We start from the raw sequence: 18,132 nt of genomic DNA, 5'->3' as shown, positions 1-18,132 counted from the left end.
ATTGTGTGCAAGAAAGTGTTTCTGAGTACACCCACGTGTATGGGTGCTTCATGAATCAGTCCTGAATGTATTTTAAGTCTGTTGTGTATCACTCGCTTTGAGTTTCAATGTTGTTTTCATTTCATCTCAAAGCAAAGGATAATCCTGTTTTCCTATTGTTACTAAGATCACACTTTGGACATTTTAATCCACCCTCATTGGACATATATCATCATCCTTATCTTAAAGGCTAATTGAATAAACTAAAAGTATTTTTCTTTTAATATTTTGACCATTGGGTTGACCATTTTCGTCAATCCTTGCGTATTGCAATAGGAATTCAACATATTTGTGTACATTTATTTCTTATCATCTAACATCATGCAACTCATTCCTTCATTCCAGTTCTGCACGCAATCTTAGGTGCTGTGATCCCCCCTGTGCTGTTGTGGCCTGCCACAAAATACACTGTGCTGTGTGTTTTGCTTGATGGAGAGCTACTGTATCTATGTGCAGAGGGCCTCAGCTTGACTGTATTGGCTAGCTTTTGTGGATGCTGCTAGCAAAGCTTTTAGCTAATATGATACAGCACGAAGTTGTACAGTGTCCTTCAAACTCACAGCCCAGCTGGAAGAATGTATCAGTAAGGCATCTTGTGAGTCCGCTATGAAAGAAGATGAACCTCAAGCGCCGTCGCTACATGGAAAGCAGGTGGCTGTTGAAAGAGCAACAGCTGAAGGAGCAGAACTCGCCCCGACCGAACCTCCTCCTCCCGCTGTGAAAGATAAAGATCGCTCTGACACCTCCTCAGTTGAGCTGGGTAACCAAGACAGAAAGGATGTAGTAGAAGAGTCTGTCGACAGCCACCTGCTTGTAGAGTCCAAAGCAAAAGAGGTGAAACAGTCTGCACAGGCAGAAGAGTCCTCAAAGGCTACGACAGAAGAAAAAGAGGGAACTGTCCCACCGAGCCAATCAGAAGCCCCTATGAGTGAAAGCAAGGGAAAAGTGGGGACGATTGCGGAGATAAATAAGGCAGATCAAGACAGTGGCGGTGACATTAGGTTGCATGAGACGCCACCGACTGGTATTCAAAAAGTCGACCAAAGACAAGAAACAGTCAAATCAAGTCCAGACCCTGCTACAGAGTTGAAATCCACATCGGAAACTTTTGTTCAACACGAGCCAGGAGCAACAACCTACTTTGAGACATCCTCAAAAAGCCATGAAGAAGAGTCAACGCAACCTCAGAGTTATTATGAACTCAGCACAGCATCAGAGACAAAGTTAAGTGGGGAAACTGAAAGCATTGCGCAGAAGCTAGAGGAACAACAGGAGAAGAAAGTCAAAACATGTCCTGGTAAGATGTCATTAGAACAGAGAAGCCTCTCCTTGAACATCACTGTTGGATCCTCAGTGGGACAGACAGTGAAGAAAGAGACGTCAAGGACCTTCTTGGACAGCTTGGGTCCAATCAGTGGAAGTTTTGATGAATCTGAGGTTTACCCTTCAACACCATCCGTGGAGAGCCATAAACCCACGTTTCCTCCAGCTGTCTCAATTACCCCAACTTCCACTGAATCAACTGAGGATATTCCTACCAAAGAAGATACGCCTCAACCTTCTGACAAGCACAGTTTTGAGCAAACAAGCAACCTCTCTGAGATGTTGGACTTGGCTGGATCCCTGCCACAGCCATCACTAGAGAGGAGGGAGGTTGACCACATGAGACGAAAGTCAGTGCCCGCTGATGTATCAGCTCTGGTGGGGAGTTCTTTGGCCAAGCTCGCCTTGGGAGATCAGACCTCCAGGGTGGTGGGTGGGGAAAGACAGCTGGAAGAAATGGGCTACTGTGTTTTCAGTGAGTACTCAGGGCCCATGCCTTCTCCTGCTGATGTACCCAGTCCTGGGGAGTCTCCCCACCAGCACTTCCCTTCTATGGAGGGTGAAGTTGAGGAAGAGCTTGGGGCCACAGAAGTTGACGATGTTCACAAGGGAATCCAACAACCAGATGAGAGAGGAACTGTACCTGACATATCTCAAAAAACAATAACTGAGAAGAAAGATGCACCAGTAAAGACTACCCTGATTCTTGAAAGAGCTGTGACAAGTGGAGTAAAACCTGATCGGCTAAGAATCCCAATCACTTCTTCAAAAGACAGACTGACTGAGTTTCGTTTGGAGAGTGGCCTGCCTGGTGACATAAAGATCCAAGCAATCCCTGAAGTGGACATTGAAAAAGACCCCTCCCGAGAGGCTTCTCCCATCCCACCAGACAATTCCTTTACTTTCACTCATACGGAAACTGGAATCAAGGCTCCCCCAACTCCCACCACCCCCAAGTCCCCAGATGATACACCCTCAGAAAGCCAAGACACTGGAGAGAAAGCTGGGGAAGATGTCTCACCAGAGGTCAAAGCAGAGAAAGATGTGAAGTGTGACAGCACTGATGATAAACAGCCAGGGTTAGACAAAGAAATGCTGACACCTGAACAGAAAGAATCAGAAAAAAGTGGAGAACCAGAATTGGCCAAAACAGACATACCCTCAGCATCATCTCAGTCTTTAGGAGAGAGCACAGAAATAGATGACAAGAATATTCAAAGTGACCATGGGAGACCTGAAAAATTAGAAGGAATAGAAAAATATGAGACCTCAAAAGCTGTTCAGGATTTAAGCACTGAAAAGCCCTTAGATGAGAAAGGTGCCCAAATCGAGTTACCGGAGGTGACTGTGGAAAAGGGTTCACCAAAGCCACACATATCCTCCCCAATCATCATTATACCTCAAGCACAAGTAGAAGAAGAAGTGGATGATGAGGATGATATTGAGATCGCTGAAGAGCCTCAAGAGATGATGGAGGAAGTGGAAGAGCCTGTTCTCCCCAAGACGGATCAAGCTGAGGTTGGAAAGGAAGAGCCAAAGAAAGTGGAGGTGAGGCTGATGGTAGGTGATCAGGTGTTGGAAGAAGATCCCAAGTCTGGAGCAGAGGAATGGAGCCATAGTGCCCAAAACAGTGACGATGGGGAACCTGCGACAGACAGTTCACACTTGTCTCCATGCTCTGACCAGGACCCACCACAGCCAACGGAGGATGGAAGTAGAGATCAAGGGATGGGGGAGGATAAACTAGCAGAAGACCCACAAATAAATAGAGAACAAGCTGAGAAACAAGGGGATGAGGAGGTAAAGAAAGACCAAACAGGAGAGGAGGAAGTGAGGGAAGTTGGTACTGATGAGATACATGAAAAAAAAGAGGAGAAAATGATGGAAGAAGAAGTTGAGGGGAAGAATAGGATGGTTGAGGAGGAGGAGCAGAAAGACATCGAGATTGGTCAGGAGGTGGAAGAGACTTCTGATGTGCTCTGCCAGACCAGTCAGACAGCTAACGATGAAACCACCATGGACGTCTCCATCCTAGATACAGAGAGTGGCTGTATGGACTCAAAAGGTATTACAGCTTGTAAAATGAATAAATCAATCAATTGTGAAAAAATAAAAAAATAAAGTTAATTTATACTTAATCTATTCTTCTTATATTAAAAACTAGCTAACACCAGAAATCTTGTTGCTAATAAATCTGTATGTGTCTTTTGTGATAAGGTAGTTCCTATCAATAAATGTGGAGAATTAGTCCTGTTTTGATCCTTCTCCACTGCAGATGATGACAAAAGTATTATGACTGAGCAAATCGAAGCCCTTCCTCACACCCAGAGTCCAACCAGTACACCTGTGGTGGTGGACAGACCCGCTAAACGGGCCCCTGGCAGAGGAAGGGGCAACTCTGGCACTACTGAGAGCAAACTGTCCCGCAAAGTACCCAGCCACCATCCAAGAGAGGAGATGAAGAAGAAAAAAGGTTTCAGTTCTGTATTCAAGAAGAAGTATTGTTTAGCTTAAAACAAATTGTTTACTTCATTTTTTAACAATGTACATTTGCATTGATACTTTTTTAAAACAGTAGCAGACTTAATAGATTTGTTGTACATTTAACTGAGGTATTGCATGTTGGTATAATCCTGTTTCTCCTTTTTGCCAGTAGGCATGAGGAGGGCTGACCAGAATAAGGTGTCAGCCCTCCAAAGTCGTTCTCCATCTCGAAAGAGTGTAGCCAAAGCGGCGGCCAGACATCCTAGGCCTGCTCTGCTTCACGGCTCTGCTAGACGCAAGGCCACAGGTGAACACTCTTCACCAGGAATCAGTGCCGTGGATAGAGAGAGCGAAACCAGATCTAACCATAGCACGGTATCTGGAACTGAGCACCCTATGCATAACTAAAATACCAATAATCCCAATTTCTTTTTAAAAGGTTACTCAAAGGTATTGCGAATTTTCTACCAAGATCATGTGGTTCTATTTGAGACAATACAAGAAAACAAATATTAGTTGGCATAATTGATGAGAAATAAACAAAACAACGTAACAGCTATTGACAATGTTGCCTCTCTCTATTGATGGCACTTTGAGAAAGTGAGCAGGTACAATGTAGCTGGCAAATATCATGTGCTGTTGACCCATTTTTAAAATGCCACATTTGCTCTGTTTTTCTCCACTGACATGTCACTGCACTTTTTGGTTTGGACTTTTGTTTTGTGGTTTCATTTTCTACCTGTCAAAAATGGTGCATTTACAGCTGTTAGGGTTCATATTCATGTTTTTTTTGGCTCGCTGATGCTGTAGTTTGTGAGTTGTATTTAATGATGGTGATGATGAGTGTACTGTTTTTTTTGTTTTTTTTTATGAGGAGCCTACTGTAGCTATTTTGGGTTTTACGGCTCACTTTTCTATGTTTGCTGGAAATGGCTTCAAAGTTCTGTGTGTTTGTGTGTGTGTGGTCAGTTGTGTGAAAAAGCTATGAATGTGAAGAGAGATGAAAAATATTGTAATGTGAGTTTTCTGATGCGTGATTATCTGATCTCTGTCCATTCAGAGTGCATAATGCATATATATATATATATGGATGTACTGTATATGTGTATGTTTGCGTGTGTTGTGTGAGCATACTTGTTCACACTCACAAATGTCTCCCCCTGCTGGTTTACACTGATTATTACAGTAGGACTCTTCTTGCTTCACAGGGATGGAAATCCATCAGCCCCTCAGTGTGGCCCACCAGTCCAGGGAGAGGACCACTGTAAGTATTATGATCTGTGACACACACACAATCACACGTGCATACACTCATAACGGCTGTGATTATCGTTCACATGGAGTTTTTTTTCCTTTATCTTTGTAAATGCATCTCATTTGATACCAGAGGGTAATTATTATTTTGCTCTTTTTTCAAAGTTTATGATTGCATCTAAATGTAAAAATTCAAGCATATCTTTACTGACTGTACATATATTATGTCAAGTTCACTGAAGTTGCATCATTTTAAGGAGTACTATATTCTGGCAAGCAGTTGTCGCATTAGTCTCTTGGTACATTTCACCACACAACTCTGTGTTGCATCACGGGGCCCGTTGTTTACACGAGAAACTCAATATTTTTTGTGCTTTTTCTTCTTTTCTGCATGTCTGCATTCGTATCTTTTTTATTTCTCTGTGTGCATATTCCTTTTTATCTTGCATGCCTGCCTCTATCCCTGTCTGTTCCAGTCTCGACAGAGAAAGCCTGTGAGTAAAGAAATCAAATTACAGTTGGCGTGTACAGTGAGGTGTACATTTTACCGAACAAAAAAAACAAAAACAAAACACTCACAATGTGCAGTATGGTGACAGAGAGGCTCACCCGAATCATGTTTTCATCTAAATCAATCCCAACATTTTGACTCAAAACTCTGTCTTTTCCATAGTCAAGTCCTCTTCTTCCCTTTGTGTTGGAATTTCATCCTGTTTTATGTCTTTTAAAATATTAAAATCTCTGTCCTTCTAAGGGTCCAGATTGTCCACTCTTTAAAGAAAATCAAATAACCAGATGTGTATGTTGATCATTCAGTATCTTCATTCGTAATTCACCATAACAGGGTAACATTTTTCTAAAATAGAATAGCTAAAGATACTGTGATACAACTGAACATGCACTTTCATGTTCAATGTGTCTGTTCTTGAACTATAAATAAGCACATTTCATCTCTAGTCCGTCTCCATCTCACTTCTTCATTTCTCCATCTGTTTGTCACCTCTCTCTCTCCCCGCCTGCACATCCTCCACCTCTCCTGCATGTTTTCCTGCCTCTCATCACGGTCTTCGCTCCAGAGCCCCACACGGGCCGTTCTGTTAAAGATGGCAGTGCAGCGTCGGGGGTCCGATCACCATCCCCCCCGGCCCGGCTCTGCCTGTAGCCTTAAACGGAGCCCCCTGGTGGAGGCGGAGCTCAATGAGGCCCGCCCCTCCTCTGCGTGCTCCCGCCCGTCCCCTCTGCCAAAAAAATGGGCAGAGAAGGTAAAGTGAAAGGATAACGGGGACTGATAGGTAGCTGTGACCAATGTCCATCAACGCTGCATCTGATGAAGCCTGGGTATTGACTCCCCATGGTGTGTGTGTGTGTGTGTGTGTGTGTGTGGTGTGTGTGTGTGTGTGTGTGTGTGTGTGTGTGTTTGTGCGTGCGAATTCAGGAGAGAGCATACCGCAGCCCAGAGAAGAGGTCATCCCTCCCCAGGCCAGCCAAATCTCTGACTCGCCACATCCCTGCTGCTGAGCAAGAAGACAGCACCCCCACCAGGCCAACCTGTAAGAATACACACACATTAAAAAAAGAAAAACACACAGAAGCTTCTAGCTCGTTTGCCCTCCCTTTACACAGCAGATTGCCTCTTTATTGATCTTATTGACTCTCCGAACTCACTAACTTTGGATGATTTGATTACATATTAACTCACGCCGCCCTCCACGCCCTGCCCTGCTTCCTTGTCCTTTTGCCTCTCCTCTCTCTCAAAGCGTTCCGTACCGAGTCCAGAGCGGACAGCAGGTCTGGAAGAGCTGCTAGTATGGCAGGTAGACCACCCAGTAGCTCCTCATCATCGACATGTGACATCTAGTTGTTAGCACATAGTGTTTCTGTTTTTGTATTTTGATTTTGTTTATTAATTACACCAACATAGGTTATAGGAGTGAGCATCATCCATTGACAAAGAATTCATCCATTCATCTTGGTCACATCTTATTCTGAAAGGTTTCTGCAGGTTTTAAAATGATTTTATTTTTCAATCTCCGTGCAACATAATTCACCTTTTAATACACAACAGCATTGCAATATCCAAAGCATGCTTGATTAACAGTGCCTGCTCTGCTAGCTAATAAAAAAAAAAGTTTACAGTTTACAACAGATTTTTAACATGTGAGATTTTGCTTTGTTAAACCTGCAGTTACCTTATCAGAGAAGCAGGTGGGATCCATGACAACAGGTTGCTACATGTTGGTCTTATTCAAGGCATTGTTGGCTAAGATCCTATTGGTCCTGCACCAGTGTCCCAGCAACAAGCCTTCAGCATTAAATGAATTCAGCTGCCTGTGTGTGCTTTCACGCTCCTTGTCAAACACTCTTGTTTGACCTGGGTTGTTTGTTCTGTGGAAAACGTAGAGAAAATTTGATGTGAACAGAGCAGCTGAGAGTGTTATGTTATATATATCATCATCATCATCAGAACCAGATGAAGAACCAGTCCATCCGTCTCTATTTCTGTCTGTCTTCTCCCTCTTTCCTCTTTGTCTGGGGTCATTTTGTTCTTTCTTTCTTTTTTTGCCACATTCCAGGAAGGGTTTTTCTTATCCCTCCTTCCCTCCTCTCATCCTAATCCGACCTCTCCTATCTCCTAGGTACAGACTCGGCACGTTCTCGATCAGTGCGCAGCGGCGCCTCCACCCCTGGCTCCTCTGCCGTCACGCCCGGCACGCCCCCCAGCTACTCTTGCCGCACCCCGGGCTCGCGCACCCCCGGCAGCCACACGCCCAAGTCGTTCAGCGTCCTCCAGGAGAAGAAGGTGGCGGTGATCCGAACCCCGCCCAAGTCTCCATCCTCCGCCCAGCGGCAGCTGAAGGTTCTCAATCAGCCCCTGCCTGACCTGAAGAATGTAAAGTCCAAGATTGGCTCCACCTCCAATCTCAAACATCAGCCGAAAGGCGGGCAGGTAACGGGACTGTGCTCAGCAGTCATAGTGTTGATTCGGTTTTGGAATCACACTTGAGGCAAAACAGAATAAAAAAAACCTTGAGTTGCAAGAACTCAAGATCCAGTGGAGTTAAATCAGCACTTTTAAAATTAGATTTTAAAATTTGAACAATGCAATCCTTTTGTCTCTCTGTCAAAAAAATCTTGACACCACACAGAGAGGGATGAATTTAGATAGATGCACATAGATACATCATTTACTGAGATCATATTTAATGGTTCTGATTTTCAATTTTGAAGCATTTACCTACTTCTGCCACTAGATGGCAGAGAAGCATAAAGTTATATTGTACACACATTGCATTTCACTTCTAGCAATATAATTACTACAAATTATTTCTCTTTTATAAAGCTATTGATTCAATGTGCCGATAAAAGACAGATGCAAGAAATGGTGACATTGAAAACAAAACTGAAAGGTTATTTACTCATGTATTTAACAGGTCTCTAAAAACAGACAGAAAGTGGGAGTTTAAACAGTGGTTTTCTCTTGTGTTTTTCTTACCTTCCTTCCTCTTCTCTGTCTCCTTTTTCACTCTCCGAGTTGTAAAAATGTCATGAAATGCTCAAATATCTCTCTTCACATCTTCACTATCACTATCACTGTCTGGCCTGCCTCTAAACCCCCTGCCGCGCCGTCACTGTCTGTCTGCTTCCCCGCGACTGTCCTCTGCCCTCTCTCCCTGTCCGCTGTCATCTCCGTCAGTCTGGATGAACCGTCATCGGCTGCCTCTGGCCTCCTCCCCTGACTGTCTCTTTGTCTCTCTTCTCCTCACCTTTTCCCAAATTTCTCTCTACTGAAGAAGCTTCAGCCGTACCACACACGTCCCGTGTTGGTCTTTTCTAAAATAATGAGGTTTTAAACAGCTATCCTCCTAAGAGTATTCCAAGAATACCTCCAAGGAGCAGTCAACCTGCAGAATCGTCCGCCGTGGGGAGCTGTTTTCGTCATTACCATTGCAAGAGTTTCCCTCTGGCTCTGACTATTAATAACTGCAAGCAGGAATTACTTATTGAGAACTTTTATGAAGGACACAGCATATAATAAAATATATCACATATATATATAAATATATCGTTTGGTAGGTCCCCAAAAAGAGCCAGATTTACTCGTCTGCCTCTGTTGAACCGACGACAGATGCCTGATAAAAATTTTAAGATTCGAGGTGGCCAAGCTGTTAGAGAAAGAATCTTTTTCCCTTTTCTCCCAAATGAAAATGAAATAAAGCACGGGTTGCATGCACTCGAACTCTTATTCCCCTCATCTTTGTTTATGGGCTGTTACGGATGTGTGGTCGAGTGCAATGTAATAGACTGCAGCTTTTTTTCCATCACGTAGCCAAGGCAGCAGACAGTCTTAATGTTCCCGGAGTATTACAGAGGTGAGACTTTTCATTAACCCCTGTGAAATATGGAGACGGAGGCGATGTATTGTCACTTTGCCAGCTCTCCTTTCGTCTTCGGGGAGAAATGTGACATAGGCGCAGTCATTTTTAATGAAGCTGGATGATGCACGTCTTGGAGAGAAGCAGCACAGCAGGTTTTGTGCAGCACAGTCTGTGTCAGAATAAAGATTTGATGTTGAAGTAGATTTTTTTTTTATGTTAAAATGACATTGGAAAACATTTTAATTCATATTTATAATTATATAATGTCTCAATTTCATTTTATTTTGATATTTGACATTGAAGACTTTTTCAGATGATATTTTTCTTTCCCTCAAAGAAGCATTGATTGTGCACAGAAATACTGTTGGTGTGAAAATGAGACTTGAGCATCAGTGCTTTGGTGATATTTCGTTTGGAGCTGTCGATCGGCCCCGCTGCTTTGTCATTGGTTGACCTTGCAGATGTCTGTGCCGCAACAGCTGTAGAAGGGGACAGCATAGTGTGGTAACTGCAACATAAAAAGAAAGCAAAGAAGGGGAGAGAAAAAAAGTATTAAAATGGATAGCAAGGGCTGTGTGTGTCCCTGTGTGTGTGTGCAGGTTTTAGGTTCAGAGGAAGAGCTGTCAGGAGAATCCAGGTCAGGGGCAGACAGAGGCTTGTTGTCAGGGCTCGTGTGTGTTTTCCCAGAACCCCTCTCTCTTTTCTTTTACCTTCTGTTTGTGTTCACTTAGGCATTTTTATATTTTTGATTCTACAAGATAACACACATTGGTGCACAAGGCAGAAATATTTTCATTGGTTATGTCAAACCGTGATTTATGAACATCAGCAAGGTTTTATATATCTGTATTTGATTGTCGGTTTACTTAAATTTGTAGGTTTGGGCTTGATAATATTAATTACCCGATTGGTTACCTTTTGAATTTTTCATTGAGCACAAGTCTAAAGATTATTCGTCTAGACAAAGTGTTTCTGCGATTCTCCCTGACGAGGTTTAACTTGGCCAATTCGATTATTTCTGCCTCCCAATCACCACTGGAAAAACAAGAGAACAGTTTTGCCACTGGACTTTCCCTGCATTTGTCGTGCATTTGAACAAACACAGCTCGCAGTGTCTGTGGGTGGGAAGCCGGTGAGGGATCGGGTCTTTATTTGTGTTATAGCGACTCCTGCAGAGCTCTGCACAAAAGCACGAAGAAAAGTACTGTAAAATGTAAATACATGTTCAGTGTAAATGCATGTGAAGACACATTGATCACCCATCGCACACTTGGCTTCAACGAGGCACATATAGTGTTTTTTTTTTTTTATTATTCGATTTTGTTTTAGGTTCACATTTTAAGCGAGAAGCTGGACTTCCGTCATGTTCAGTCAAAGTGCGGCTCCAAGGATAATCTGAAGCACACGCCCAAAGGAGGCAATGTATGTACGCCTTTTCTCTTTTCTTTCTCTTTCTCTTCTCTCTCGTTTTCTCTTTCTCCCTTTCAGCTGCTGTAGCGCTCTCTCATGCTACTTTTATCTGTTCATCTGTCGGCCCATCTGTTTGTCTGTCAAGCAAAACAAGGCTTTATTTCCAAAGTGCAATGAATCCGAGTTACTTCTGTGTCAACAGAGAAGTAAAGTTCCCTTCCCCCCTTGGAAGTGATTTTTTTGTTTGTTTTTATTTTGTGATTTTACGTCTTCAATACTTGTACAAATAATGGATGTTGCACTTGGGAATTAACTCTTTAAAAAAAAATATGCTTCAGGGTGCTATAACAACTCTGTTTAAAAGAGGAACAAAGTTCAGGGCTCCACAGATTACAGCATTACAAGTGCAGCATCTGCTCGCTGATACCTGCTTTTATCCCTGCAGAAAAATTCAACTTTCTCAATAAAAAGCTCCAGTTTGTTTCCTGTGGTCTAGATAAGCTGAAATTTGAATGCTAAAGTGAGCTCCGACAGATTGATCGGTGGTGGATTTAAAATTGGGACACTTTTACAGGATTATTTTGGGGCGGGATGGGACGGGACGAGGGGGGGGGGGGTGCCTTTTTTAAGCTCCCCCCTCCCCTCCTCCTGCTTTAGAAAACCCTCAGTGTTGCCTGTTTGTTTGTGTAAAAAAAAAAAAAAAAAAAAAAAAAAGTCACCCTGTCATTCCCAGGTCATGATTCCAAGTGTTAAACTGGATTTTAGCCACGTTCAGTCTAAATGTGGCTCCCTGGACAAACTCCAGCACACAGCAGGCGGGGGAAACGTGAGTGACTCCGCAGAAAAGCACATACACACACACATTCAAAAGCATCTCTCCAAGTCCTCTCATTCTAATAAACTAAACACATTTAGCCATGAACGTGTCTGTGAACTGTAGCCGTGGAGTGTCGTCATCTTTATCAACTGTGTTTTGTGCCCCAGAAGCAAATATATTCAATTTTCTACTTTCATTTGCACCAAAAATATATATTTTTTTTTATTTGCCTGGGCCACAACATGCAGTATCTCTGCAGAGTGTATAAAATCTTAACATAAACACCTCTCTACAGCATGCAGGGTTGTCACCGTATCTTTTTAACAGTGTTTGTAGACGCACTAATTCATATCACCCATGGACAATAAAGTTTAATTGAAGCATCTGCTCCCTGTAGCATCATGTAGTGCCCGCGTTCTGTGTTTGCTTGCTGTCTGTGTTGTCGCTGCTTGCTATTCATGTTAACCCTCTCCGGGGAGCCGACGTCGACGATGTCTCATCAGCATTGCTCGACCTAATCCGTCTCCATTCGTTCTTCGTGTTGTGTCATCCTGTAGCTGATTTGCAACTTTTCCATACCGACTTTTGGCTTTGCATCACAAAACATATCGCATCGTCTTCCTCTTCATTTCACGTCTGTTACTTTGTTTAGGTTCCATCTCTACAAGGTGTGTGTGTAGCGTCTAGCTTCCCTCACTGTCTTTTTCTTGTAAACTTGGATTTAATGTACAGTGCTGCCCACAGATCCAAATCCAAACCAAGAAGATCGACTTGAGCCACGTCACTGCCAAGTGCGGCTCTATGTCCAACATCCACCACAAGCCAGGTACCATAAAGGGCTGCTTTTTAATGACCCTTGTGTATACACAATATTTAATGTGCCACTTTGTGTAAGGAGCTGCTCTTTATCAGTGCAGCATATAATGTCTGAAGTTAATATGTAGAGATAATAAGATTACAAAGATCTAACATCCAAACATAACAAACTTAAAAGCTCATTTAGTTTAGATTATCTTGCAGAGTTTATACATGTACATTTCTGCTGTTTGGTCTCAATTTAACTATTTTATATGTGATTTTACATACCTGTGCCATGTTTTAATATGTCAGTATAGGATTTCAGCCATATTCCCTGCCTTATATGATACCGTATGTACAGAATTAATCAAATCAAACATGGTACCAACTCAAACATGTGTACTGAATTGCACAGACTGAGTCTTTGCCCTGAGCGTAGCTAGGGAGAAGTGATGCAGCACAGGTTTATTTCTTTTCCTCTCCTTCTTGCTGTCCTGCTCCCAGGGGGAGGCCACGTGCGTATTGAGAATCAGAAGCTGGACTTTAAAGAAAAGGCCCATGCCAAGGTCGGCTCCCTGGACAACACCGCCCACATTCCTGGAGGGGGCAATGTTATGGTAAAAAGAAGCACGCAAATATCTTGTGCACACGATGTCTCTGTCCTTCCCAAGAGAAAATAACCTTGACCTAAAGTCTCTTGTCCGTACCCGCTAGATTGAGAGCCACAAGCTGAGCTTCCGGGAATCAGCCAAAGCCCGAGTGGACCACGGCGCTGAAATCGTCGTCACCCACTCCCCCGGGGTCGAGACAGGAGGCACTTCCCCTCGCCTGTCCTCCGCCGGCAGCATCAATCTCCTGGAGTCACCACAGCTCTCCACGCTGGCCCAGGATGTCACCGCCGCTCTGGCCAAGCAGGGCTTATGAGCCGGCTGCCTCCGCTTCGGAGACCCCTCCGAAAAAGAAAGAAAAAAAAAAAATCCACACCATTACTCCTCTTCCCATCGGTCTCATTCACTGATAAGCATCCAGTGTTCTCCCATGGTTCCTCACTGCAACATGACCCCCCCCCGCCCCCCCCCCCCCCCCCCACACACACACACACACACACACACTTGACCCCATAGGTTCTGCTGTTGTAGTTGATTGACTGTCTTGTCCATCAACACCCCTTCCACCCTTTCCCGTGGGATTTTAAAAAACTGAATTCTAAGATTATCCGTCATTCACCCCCTTTAAAAGGGACACGCCCAGTCAATCTTAATTTTGTTTTTCCATTCATTTTTGTTCACTCGAAATATGGACTTTTCTGTTTTGTTTCAGATAGGCCTAATACGAAGGTTTGACTGGATGTGTTTGTCTAAGAACGCGTTGATGGTTTTATGATTGTACAGTGATATTTTTAGCGTGAAAAGCATCACTACATTCCACTTGTATGGGGATAAACTTTAAGGTGAACTCATGCATAACGTCCATTCAGAATTTATATGGTACTGAATGCAAGATATAGCTACTAGATACTAGACGGTAGTCTTAAAGATACATCTGTGTGTGAGAGACATAACTTAAAGAAACATGGCGTGTAACTGTACCTGCAAAAGAATGGTTGATGAGCATGTCTGATAAAATGTGACATTTTAAGTCAAACAACATGAATTTTTGTTTGTTCGTTGGTTGGATTTTAAACTTATGATTTTCCTGATATGTGCTGAATTGTTGGACAAATTGTGTTCTCTTGCTATGTTTTCTTTTTATATATGTCACTGTAGTGGAAGTTGTTCCAGTTTTGTATGTTCCCTGTGGCTGCACTGGCTTATTAGCACTTAAATGTTGATAACCATTGCAGTTATGTTGAGTCAAGTGCTAAAAGGCTAGCTTTCCAATAGATTTCTCTTCTGTTCTCTTTTCTTCAAACCAATGGGCTGCTCTTTGTTTGGTTTTACATTAGCGCTGTGGTTTTATTAGGCTACATCAACGCTGTTATGCTGGCATGGCAAATGAATTATAAATAAATTAGATCTATTTGGAGAAATCTTAAACTTGTCAGTGCGAGTGTAAATGGCCAGGGTGCATCCTAGTGTCTAAACTTCAAGGTCAGATCCCTAAAAAGCCTCTCACGCTCCTGTGACTTTTCTCCTTTTGGCAGAGAGGGGGTCGTACAACGTATCTGAATGGACAAAGGGCCCGAAGTTTGTTTTAAAAAAAAAAAAAGAAAAAAGAAGAAGAAGTGGAAAGTAAGAAGCTTTATATGAAAACATTCCATTTGAAAGAGCAGCTACTTGGCCCTTTTGTGCGATTGAACCGGTAACTTTAGAGGAAATGAAAGAAGAAACTGAAAAAGACCCTCAACTTGCAGCTGTTAGGATTCATTAAAAAAAAAAGAGTAAAAAACAGAACAGTTCTAACATATTCTCTGCTCACCATTGTGAAATTACTCTACCCCCCACCCTCACCCCCCCTCTCTTCTTCTCCTCCCCAATGTCAGCTGCCCCTCCAGTGTTCTTCTGTGCTTCCTATATTCTTGCTCCCGTGCTCCCCAGCCCCTCTTTGCCTGTGTAAGTGTATTTAAAAGACCATGTAGATGTGTGCACACTCTCCAATGTTTGAGACGTACTGATGACAAATGCTCCTACAGGATGATGATGACAACAGAAATAAAGAAAATAAAAAGTGGTTCTCTCTAGTTTTTATTTTTTTATGTATATGTATAAGTGAATAGGGACAATATGTTAATGTGCATGGCTGGTGTCTATACTGATATATTGGAGACTTTTATTGTGAAAAACTGCCAGTGGCAACCTCATGAAATTTACTGGTTCCTACCAAGAAAGTCTGCTACATAACCGACCTTAAAACCCCTTTTTTTCATTTCTAAGTAAGTAGAATTGTAGTAGCCTACTTATGTATAGTGGTGGCTGTATCCAGTGGTGGATGATAACTTTATTTAAAGGGTTTTTACACCTATTTTAAAGCCTAGTTTGCTTGTCACAGCTCCTACTCATCATGTAAAAGCAGCTGTATAATGTTTTCAGGGGTTTCCAGAAGCAGCTTTTCAAAGTCTCAAAAAATAACCTTAGCAAAATCATAATAATAATTCTACTCCAATATTTACCCCGGTACATACATACATCTGTCTATTTTTTTTTTTGCAGATAAAGACTTTAGGCTACATACAAAACATATGATCAGCTTATAAAATATGATGCATTACTACAGATTAAATGAATGAAAGGAGCAATATGCCGAATGATTATTTTTCATTTTGATAATCGAAGTACCTTTTGTAGTCAATACTTTCCCTTGTGCAGAATGCATGCACTTATGCAGAACCTGCATTATGTGCAATATTTTATAGTGTTGTATTGCTATACTTATTTCAGAAAACAAGACTGAATACTTCCTCCAACACAATTCTTTCATAGGCCACTACATAGATTGTCCACCTGGGTTATTAAACAACCTGTTGACATTCAAATGGGGGGTAGGGGATGTTAACCCTCGTGTGAATGCACCATTCAGGTGCAAATCAGCAGCAATTTTTTTATTATTATTTTTTTTTATCCATATGTGCAGTGTATGTGTGCCCTCTCCCATAACGAAGCACAGCAGCTGACACGGAAAAAACATCTGGCTCAGCTGCACACTGCGTCTTTAAGCTCCGCCGCCGACAAATTAGCACGCCGATCAACTGTCACTGTCCGGTGAGGGAGGTGCTGAAATCAGAGCGCTCTCTCCTTCTCCGTCTCCCCCACCCTCCACCCCCCACCCTTGCTCTCTCTCTCTCTCTCTCTCTCTTTCTCTCTCTCTCTCTCTCTCTCTCCCGTTCTCTCTCTCTCTCTCTCTCTATTGCCGCCGACCGACCGATACTTGCAGCCATTTTACGCAGGACGAACCCAATCATGTCGTGAGGGGAAGCTCGCTGGTCACCTGGGCAGAGCCAGCAGCCCGGTCCGGTGGTCGCACGCAGGCGGGCGGGCAAGCAGGCAGGCAGGTCCGGCCAAAATGGTGAAGAGGAAAAGCCTGGACGAAAATGAGCCGGAGTGCGGGAAGGGTATACCGTTCCCCATCCAGACCTTCCTATGGAGGCAAACCAGGTTAGTGTGGGCTTCAGTGGAAATTGATAACAGGTGTGTGCCAGTGCCCGAAAATAAGGAGGATCAAGGATCTGACAGCTGCCGTGGCAAAGTCTCAGCCTGACACATGAGAAGAAAACCCGCATTTTTGTTGTGATTGGCGTCAAAATAGATGTATTGGCTTAATATGCTTCAACCCGTGAATGGGAAACCGTGTCACTGAGTGTATCAGTTCACCGGTTTCACTGAATGTTATAAATGGAGGAGGGTGGGCTGCATGTTTTTTTTTTTTTTTTTTGCAAGGTGTTCACTGTGAATGCATACGGATGCAGATCGTATGATGTCACACCTGTGAAGCAAATTTTCAATGGAAAGTTGGCCAAATAGATAGACTGGTATGTGGACTAGCTGCAGTGAAATGACTGTCATGTTGGTGTAAAATGGCATGTACAGTATGCTTTGTTGTTTAAAAAATATTATCTGACATTTGCGATTTCATAGTGTCATTTTGTTTCAATCTAATCTGAGCATGTTTCCATTGTTTTTATTTTATTTTTTTCAGTGCATTTCTGCGTCCAAAGTTGGGAAAACAGTATGAAGCATCTTGTGTGGTAAGTCATTTCATAATGCCATGTGTGTGGTGATGGGAAAATAATCGCTCCCTTCCCAGTAATCTGTTTTTACCTTAATGCACCTGCAGATCAAGTGGGCTCTTTATTTTGCATTTAACAAATTAGTTTTTGCCCTTGCTTCCTCCTATTACCCAGGAGCCAGACCTTTGGAAACTCATATCCATAATGACACTTTTCCAGATCCCTTTGGATCCAAACAGAGCTGCCAGTGTCTCTCCCACAGGCATTGCCTTGCTTGAGGCCATGTGGGACATTTAGATAGTCAAAGAAAAAGGCTTTAGTCCCTGGCTGATGTCTTTTTTTTCTTCCTCTCCCTGGCTGCCTCCCCAGTCCTTTGAGCGGGTGCTGGTGGAGAATAAGCTCCATGGGCTGTCACCGGCCCTGTCAGAGGCCATCCAGAGTATCTCGCGCTGGGAGCTCGTCCAAGCAGCCCTGCCTCATGTACTCCACTGCACCTCCATCCTGCTGTCTAACAGGAACAAGCTGGGTGAGGACACGCAGGACACACATTACCACCACTGTAGTCATTGAGTTGACAGCCTCATCCAGGTTATCCTCATTCAACAAAACACGGAACGGATGTTCTTTCAGTTACAGGACAGCCTGACTTTAAAGTACATCGCAGTTCTCAATTATGGGAATACAAAGAACAAAATATGTTTATTTGAATTGCATGTATTCTTTTTCTGAATCATGTGAGCATCTAAATCCTCATAAAAAGCAATTTGAGGACATTCAGATTCAATGACTATCTAAGGTGCCTAAATATATATACAGCATTAAAAAGACGAGAAAAAAATATTCCTTGGTCTTTTACTATTGATAAAAGGGCCTCAACTGTTGACTATTTTCATTATTTATTAATCTGCTGATTATATTGTGTTTGATCAATTCATTTTCTGGTCCAAAATAATGAAAAGTGATCCACA

General features: G+C 42.8%; 2 protein-coding genes across 29 annotated transcripts in view; both read left to right on the top strand.

Moving 5' to 3' along the window:
• LOC130165247 (microtubule-associated protein 2-like) overlaps positions 1 to 15,171 on the top strand; it is a 54,999-nt gene extending 39,828 nt beyond the window's left edge. For 4 of the 9 annotated variants that reach the window (XM_056370338.1, XM_056370340.1, XM_056370345.1 and 1 more), the window contains 11 exons: positions 602 to 3,427; positions 3,638 to 3,835; positions 4,016 to 4,153; positions 5,055 to 5,110; positions 6,536 to 6,650; positions 6,858 to 6,914; positions 7,737 to 8,047; positions 11,620 to 11,712; positions 12,436 to 12,529; positions 13,006 to 13,118; positions 13,216 to 15,171. In XM_056370338.1, the coding sequence (XP_056226313.1) occupies positions 602 to 3,427; positions 3,638 to 3,835; positions 4,016 to 4,153; positions 5,055 to 5,110; positions 6,536 to 6,650; positions 6,858 to 6,914; positions 7,737 to 8,047; positions 11,620 to 11,712; positions 12,436 to 12,529; positions 13,006 to 13,118; positions 13,216 to 13,425 (4,211 nt within the window). In that variant the 3' untranslated portion in view covers positions 13,426 to 15,171. The remainder of the gene's footprint in view (positions 1 to 601; positions 3,428 to 3,637; positions 3,836 to 4,015; positions 4,154 to 5,054; positions 5,111 to 6,535; positions 6,651 to 6,857; positions 6,915 to 7,736; positions 8,048 to 11,619; positions 11,713 to 12,435; positions 12,530 to 13,005; positions 13,119 to 13,215) is intronic. The other 5 variants (XM_056370337.1, XM_056370339.1, XM_056370341.1 and 2 more) reach the window with 5 other exon arrangements.
• A 1,183-nt stretch (positions 15,172 to 16,354) lies between these two features.
• LOC130165294 (protein unc-80 homolog) overlaps positions 16,355 to 18,132 on the top strand; it is a 47,521-nt gene continuing 45,743 nt past the window's right edge. For all 20 annotated transcript variants that reach the window (XM_056370430.1, XM_056370427.1, XM_056370429.1 and 17 more), the window contains exons 1-3: positions 16,355 to 16,592; positions 17,134 to 17,182; positions 17,534 to 17,690. In XM_056370430.1, coding sequence (XP_056226405.1) covers positions 16,501 to 16,592; positions 17,134 to 17,182; positions 17,534 to 17,690 — 298 coding nt within the window. In that variant the 5' untranslated portion in view covers positions 16,355 to 16,500. The remainder of the gene's footprint in view (positions 16,593 to 17,133; positions 17,183 to 17,533; positions 17,691 to 18,132) is intronic.

Source organism: Seriola aureovittata, chromosome 24 (genome assembly GCF_021018895.1).
Source record: "Seriola aureovittata isolate HTS-2021-v1 ecotype China chromosome 24, ASM2101889v1, whole genome shotgun sequence".
In the NCBI taxonomy this organism is placed as follows: domain Eukaryota; kingdom Metazoa; phylum Chordata; class Actinopteri; order Carangiformes; family Carangidae; genus Seriola; species Seriola aureovittata.
The sequence above is the reverse complement of the archived record's forward strand: the minus strand, read 5'-3'. Positions and strand labels throughout refer to the sequence as shown.